This window comes from Clinocottus analis, unplaced genomic scaffold, assembly GCF_023055335.1.
Source record: "Clinocottus analis isolate CAN_PGR_092001 unplaced genomic scaffold, fCliAna1.0.p SCAF_22, whole genome shotgun sequence".
In the NCBI taxonomy this organism is placed as follows: Eukaryota; Metazoa; Chordata; class Actinopteri; order Perciformes; family Cottidae; genus Clinocottus; species Clinocottus analis.
In genome coordinates this window covers 2,036,211-2,043,498 of record NW_027175954.1, presented here as the reverse complement: position 1 = coordinate 2,043,498, position 7,288 = coordinate 2,036,211, and the positions used below count along the sequence as shown (strand labels likewise).

The following is a 7,288-nucleotide window of genomic DNA, read 5'->3' as shown; positions in this document are numbered from 1 at the left end:
ACACACACACACACACACACACAACACACACATACCCAATGATAGTACTTTAAAAATGATTAGATTATCGTCACGTAATAAGACAAATGGATCAGAGGAGCAAGAAACGTAAAATAATTTTTTTTTTAAAAAAGGCATGTAACAGGGGAATGCATTTATGAAAAATCCAGAGATGGAATTGGATGTAAGAAAAGAAGTGACTTTGGATGAGGATGAGTGAAGGTCAGCGAGGTGGAGAAGAGATAGAAGAGAGGGAGCTGAAAGCTTGTGGTGTGTTTCCCTCGGGGCATGGCATCAGTTTTCTGTGAGATCTCTGCAGCAACCGTCCACACCCCTGTGGACCTGGAGGGCGGGGCCTCGGGAGCCCTTTGTGCGTCCCCTTGCACGAGTGTGTATCAGACCGGCCTGTTTAAAAAGAGCACGGGTGTGCACATAAACGGTACGGTTGTTTAATGTTGTTGCATCCTCTCCTTTTACATGTGAGCAGGCTTCAGGTCTGTTTTTTTTTTTTTTGCGTGTCCCCTTTTGTGTTTGCTTTCCTTTTATGTGCTGGTTGCGAGTGTGCAGTGGGTCAACTCCACAGTGTGATGCTGGAGACCGTTGTATGTGATTACAGGTGCACGGGCAGGAGCATCAGAGCGCCAGAGGCCCCTAGGAGTGCACGCAGCAGCTCCCTGGGAGCAGCTGCGAGGCCTCCCGAGGTCGGGCCGGGGGCCCCCGAGGAGCCGGCCTGGCGTGAGACGAGGCAGGGCAACAGATTGACCGTCTGCTTTGTTGCTGCAGGGACGCCACGCGGCAGGAGCTGAGAGATCAAGTGTACGCCCTACAAGACGAAAGTAAAACAAACACACAAAAAAAGAATAATAATATCATCGAGGCGCGGACTCATCCACCGGCTCGCAGCTTGAGCCTTTTTTCGTTTTTGTATTTCTCTCGGCACCCTCTCTGCCCAGTCCACACAATGACCCTGAAATCATTGGCTATATTTCCCTTTTCATCCTTCAATAGCCCCGCTCTTTTGGCTTCCTCACTTACTCTTCTTCATTCTCCCTCCTCAAAAGAGTCCTGAAAGCCGAGGCTTGGATTTTCACACCCCTTTCTCCCTGCTTGACTCACTAAAAAGTTATCCCTCTCCACGCCGATCCTCCCTTTCTCCCACTGGTGTTACACTTATCCCCACATCCCTCCTTGTCTCTTTGAGTCCGCTACAGGTGTGACCTAACTCCTTACAAATTCCCTCCTCATTTCCTCGCTCGCTCTCCCGTTTTTTTTTCTATCACATGAAAGGCTTTCTGCTACCTTCGGCTCGCCCTCATTCCTGCTCTTTCTTCTCGTGCACCCTCGCCCTCTCCTCTCGCCCCAGGAGATAGCTTGGATAACAGGTGGAGTCGCTGGTTCGGGGGGGTGGGGATCAAGTTTCCATCTGCCTGAAATGCAAGAATGCAGCATCACCCTGGGCTACAATGAAACCAAACAATAAACCTCTAAGTCACACTCACACTCTCACACACACACTCACACAAACAAAGAGAGACTCATAAGCAGCAGTGTTCGATTAGAAAAGTGGACTTCTATTCATTCAGTTTAGTAGCTTTTAGTGTTCTCAAACAAGAGGAGGGCGCTATTGAGGTCGGGAACGAGATGATAAGTAATTCCTGTGCATAAATGTAGATAAGCTCACAAACGCTGGCGCTGAGCTCTTTTCACAACCAATGAGCCACATGGCCTTGACGTCACATCGTGGCAGTAACCGAAGCCTCAGCACAAAGACATCACATCGTCCCTTTCATGTCTGTACACACAACAGAGGATGTATGTCGTATTGATGGCGACTGTGCACTCTGACTAGGTGTGGCACACATGCTGTGCTGAAGCTTGATTGATATCCAGCCGCCTGCGGCAAAACATGATGGTGAAAGAGCAGTTTACACAAAAAAAACAGCCATTGTGCTGTTGGGAACAAGAGTTCTAAATGCAGCGAGAATAAGCAATTGATGCTGTTAGTCAATGTCCCACAGCTACGCTTCAAAATCTCCGTCTGCAGCCACTTTCCCATTGTGTGCATCCTCCCAGCACTCCACTGCTATGACAGGTCAGTTAATATTGACATTATCTCCCTCCAGCACGATGACAGTTCGAGCTGCAGGAAGCTGCTCATTAGCTCTGCATGAGCCCGTCTCTCTGTGTGTGTGTGTGTGTGTGTATGGGCGCGCACACACTGCATTGTGTTGATTGCTGGGACAGAAGTCATTAGCTTAGTCAAACAGGTGTTAAGGAGACAGGGGACAGTCCCAATGTTTGCCTTATGCAAGGATAGCAGAGATCGGTGTCATCGTTCCGCCTGTTCAGAGGTCATCTCGCTGCAGCACCGTGAGAGTGAATAGTGTGTGATAAGAGAGAGAGAGAGAGAGAGAGAGAGAGAGAGAGAGAGAGTGTGTGTGTGTGTGTGTGTGTGTGTGTGTGTGTGTGTGTGAGAAAAAGAGAGGGGGGAGCAAGATTTGTCGAGCAGGTCGCTAGATGCCTTCAAATGGATGTCAATGCACATGTCAAATTAGATATCCGTCTAAAGTGCACTTGCAAAGTGATTATTGTGTGTGTGCGTGCGTGTGCGTGCGTGTGTGTCTGTGTGTGTGTGTGTGTTTGTGTTGGTAATTATATGTGTCTCTGTGTGGGTGAGAAGCCATAACAGGATGCGTTGGTGATAGCAATAGATGGATTGAGGGGAGAAAATGCAGTGGTAATTGTACTGGATACACAGGTAATTGGAAGCTAAATTGGCTTCAGACTTAAAACCTGTGACGCTCAGTCAGTCTGTGTATCGGAACCAGATAACCCTCTGTGTGTGTGTGTGTGTGTGTGTGTGTGTGTGTGTGTGCGTGTGCGTGTGCGTGCGTGTGTGTGACTTGAATAACGAATAGGAACTGGACCCAATAATGTTATGCAAAATGGATGTTTGAAGAAATGATTTCAAAACATTTTGTTTCATTAAATCTGACATTTATTGGCATTTATCTTACCATCATTTATCTTACTGTCAACTGTTTGTGTTTGCTCTCGTTAAGGTTGACGGGTGTGGATAACAAGGATTTCACTTGACCTTGTGAACATGTTCGAAATATTCTAACGTCTCACTCGCTTTGTTTTTAGAGCTTTTGTTCCTGCTCGGGTGTCATCATGTGACCTAGGTAAGGTAGTTGTTTATACTTTCCTTCAAAATCTACTTGTTACAAGGTTTTTCATCAAATATAATCTAGCACGATGCACCCTGGGGTAAAATATAGACAACTTATTACCTCCAACATATTACTTTATGAATTTCCATCCTTCTTTCAATTTAGGATTCGGGTCAGTTCTAATCCCCCCCCACCCCTCCCCCCTCCACCCTGCAGCTGAATGTGTTAAAATGCTGCTTACATTCATTCACATAACATGACTGCAATATCCATGACCCGCCTCCACTGGAAAAGGACAGAGACCAAAGGAAACTAAATGAGACCGCTTCATGAGAATGTTGGGCTCAGAAGAATAGCGCTGGAAATTTTAAAGAAGCCACAAAGCGTTTTGTCGAAGAGGAGGTCGGAGGTCGCCAGACAGGGGCATCATTATATTTAGAGCCTGGAAATATAAATTACTTTTCAATAAAAGAAAAAAAAATACCTTTCCCAAACTCAAAAGCACCACACAAAGCTTAAACAAAAGAATCATGGAAACAAATGAAAGTAACGCTGTAAAAAAGACAAACACCATAGTTTTGTGTGAGCATGAGATTGCACAAATGGTGACGGTATCATAGCAACCGACAGACGTCCAACGTCTGTCGCTGTCCCCAAACGCGTTGCCGCTTGCCCTTTGAGGTGGTGGGTTGAGGGGACAGAGGTGTTAGCCAGGTGTGCGGTCGCTGAATGGTTTTCACCTTGAGGGAAACAAATCTGAGAGGAAATGCAAAGTTTGACAGCGGGAATTGTTGCAGAGTTTCGGGGGATTGTGCAGTCAAGCTAAATATGGTGAAGATCCCGACAGTAAGACGGCTGACACATAGAAAGCAATTAAAGGCCTTGCTGGTGCCACTACACCGAGTTCTCGGTTACATTTTTGACAGAAATGTGGATGAGTGACGAAACCAATGCAATGTTGAGGTGTTTGGTCACCTCCAGCTGTCAGAAAAGCTTCAATGCACCATGGCAGAGTTTATACAAGGAACTTTCTTTCAAAAGATCACTTCAAATCACCCATAGGTGGTCAGCAGGGTTAAAATCAAGGCTCATACTGATCAAACTAGAATGCAAATGAATCATAACTGACAGCTAAATTGGGAGTAAAACACTGTTCACAGAGTGTTATCAATAAGACACATACATCAAGCAACGTAGATCTACATGTGGCAAATCATCACATGATGAGTGTAACATGTCTGCTCTAAACAGGAATAGCCAATCAGTGAGAAGTTATCCTTAAGTTCTTGATTTCTACTTTTACTTACTCTGACAATTTAACTTCAAGCAGTTGAAAAAAATATGTGTGTTGGGAAGAACATAGCATATTGTTCTCATGAGGCTTCTGCATTTTTCATGTATGTTTATCTAATTTTTCTGATGCCTTCCCATTATTTCATATACAGTGTAATATAACTCTGATAGCAACTTTGAACAGAAAGATGGGGATTTGGGTGTTTTGAATGTGGAATCTAGAGAAATCTCTGAAGGTTGGCCCTGCAGACTGAGTGGCAAAAACTTTTCATGGAAACTATGGTTGCATCATACCCTCTATAATTGCTGGAAACAGAAAGTATGGAGCCAGTTGCCAAATGAGCCTGGATGGAAAGATAAATGGTTCTGGGGTGAAGGTGCTTGAGGAGAACGTGTTGGGGACAGCGAGACGGTGTGGAGAGACTGTTTTGGCCACTCAGGGGATGGAAACTCTGCCTCTGAGGATTTATTGAGGCAATAAAAGATAAGGTCATTGTGTTGTAGGCTTTAATATTAATGTGCCATTTAATGACCCTCGCCATAGAAGGAACTAGGTTATCAGTAGAAGGCTACTAAGATATAGCTCTAGGCAGTTTTTTTTGGTAATGAAGCATGTGTGTGTGTGTGTGTGTGTGTGTGTGTGTGTGTGTGTGTGTGTGTGTGTGTGTGTGTGTGTGTGTGTAGCCAGACTACCAATGGTGCATCTGAGAGTTCCTCTTCAGTAAAATAACAAACTGAAAGTTCTTTGAAGTGAATAAGGTGATAAAACCCCAGGCTATATTTTCTCATTGTTGTCCATGACTCCTACTACCTCCTTTGACTCACAAAGTATTTATTAAATAATATACAGTAACACAATTAACCTTGTGATGTCCATTAACACTTTAAATAATTGACTGCGCCTTCATTTTAAATGAGAGAGAAACGGGTAATAAACTTTCTTCCGGACATCTTTTTCTCTGTTTGTGTTTATGGGGGTGGGGTGGAGGGAGGAGGGGCTTTGTGGTCTGGGAGAGCCGTCCACCACGCTCCCGGTGCTGGCATTGCTCCCCGCCCCTTTAGTTCCGGCTGACCAATAGCAACAGCGGGAGCTCTCAGGTCGACCAATCAGCAACGAGGGATGATAGTGAATGGAAGTTTAGTTTTGGAGTTTGGGATAGCAAGCTCGAGGGAGAAGACCAACGGAGAGACTGAGCGAGACATATCTGGACTATCAGTGGAAAAAGTAAATAGTGACTGTTTGCTTTCTTAAAAGGCTGAACCAGCCGTTAAATGAGGCTGAACGAGAGTCCTCTCTCTCCCCCACTGAGTCTTGGTCGAGGAGGGTGGCAGGTGTTCAGTTGAGAGAGTCGCATCGCCTCAGTCGGCTCTCCAAAGCCTCAACAGGGTGCCGGAGGAGGACAAAATAACGGGCTCAACCACCGCTGAACCACCGTGAGTATGAAGGGAGAACAATGACACGTTTTTAAAGGAGCCGTTTCTTTTCCCCCTCGGACCGGACCGTGGAAGACTGGATAAAAAAAGAAGAAGAAGAGGAAGAAGAAGAAGAAGACGAAGAAGAAATGCTCCAGTGTCGCAGCAGCAGTGAGAGTAACACGACCGTTGGTTTCTTTCCCTCCAGTTCAAACCGACGGTTACTTTTTGGCTTCAACGAACATTCAAGGGGATAGACATACAACTCCCAGTTGTTGCAGAGCAACTTGTAATGCGTTCATTTTGTATTCTTCGCTAACCTGTTGTGTCATTGTTCCGTGTTATACGAGACTCCCGGGTGCGTTACGGCAAGTTGGCCTCTCTGGTATCCGAGGGGAAGAGGACTCCCTCCTGGGAGAGAGGTGGACCATTTTGACCCCGAGACGACTTGGGATAACACTTAACGCTCATTTTGGATTTCTTACTCCAGCTAACGGACTGCATCTCTCCATCGCAACACTTTTTTTTTCCGGGAGGAAAAAGACTGTTGGAATTCCCAGAATCAATTACTGGAATTACGGGATGTATTGCCTCTCCGTTAATACGACCACTCTCTCAACAGTTAAATGATCCGCGGGACAAATCCCCAGAGAAGACATCAAAAACAAGCGCGGATTTGTGGTCGATAGCAGAGAATAAGCCGATAAGTCTAAAACACACTCAAATGTATTAATTCCTTGCTTAGGGATCAATCCAGATGAAAATGAGGTATCGCGGGACGCACAGACACACGGACTCCGCCGCAGCAGAGAGAGATCACCGTGCCGTCACACCGTAAAGCCCGACCCCGAGTGAGGGAAAGTCTTTCCCCCCTTCTTTCCCTTTTCTTCCGCCGCCTATACGGAGTTCTGAACACCGGAGCCGGGGAGGTGGAGAGCGGGGGAGCTCGTCGGCAGAGACGGCGGTGAACTCCCGGAGCTCCGAGCGTCACTTCAGCGCGGAGCCGAAGCCCGGTCCTCTCCCTGCTCGGACTTACTCTCGTTTCCTCCCCCGCCAGAGAGAGAGAGAGAGAGAGAGAGAGGTAGATAGAGAGAGGGAGAGATATAGAGAGAGAGTTGCAGCAGCGAAGCACAAGCGGACGCGGGCGCTCTTGGTCCCTTCTCCCGCCGGATGAAACCGGGAATGTGCGGTCCCGAGGGGCCCCCGCAGCGCCGGGAGGGACCCGCGGCTATGGGCCGACAGAAGATGATGGAGACGGGGACGGCCCGGAGTGGGAGCCGGTGTCCGCCTCTTTTCCTGCTGCTCCTTCTCGTCAGCAGCTGCCACATGTTGCACGGGCAAGGTAAGAGCTGTGTTCCCAGGAGTCCTGGGTTAAAATGTCAAATGATGCACCAATAATAGGAATGTAT

The 7,288-nt window shown here is 46.9% G+C and overlaps 1 protein-coding gene across 4 annotated transcripts in view; it reads left to right on the top strand.

The window, feature by feature from the left end:
- Nucleotides 1–5,636: 5,636 nt before the first annotated feature.
- LOC137792840 (protein sidekick-1-like) overlaps nt 5,637–7,288 on the top strand; it is a 214,878-nt gene continuing 213,226 nt past the window's right edge. For 2 of the 4 annotated variants that reach the window (XM_068588607.1, XM_068588605.1), the window contains exon 1: nt 5,637–7,221. In XM_068588607.1, coding sequence (XP_068444708.1) covers nt 7,050–7,221 — 172 coding nt within the window. In that variant the 5' untranslated portion in view covers nt 5,637–7,049. The remainder of the gene's footprint in view (nt 7,222–7,288) is intronic. The other 2 variants (XM_068588606.1, XM_068588609.1) reach the window with 2 other exon arrangements.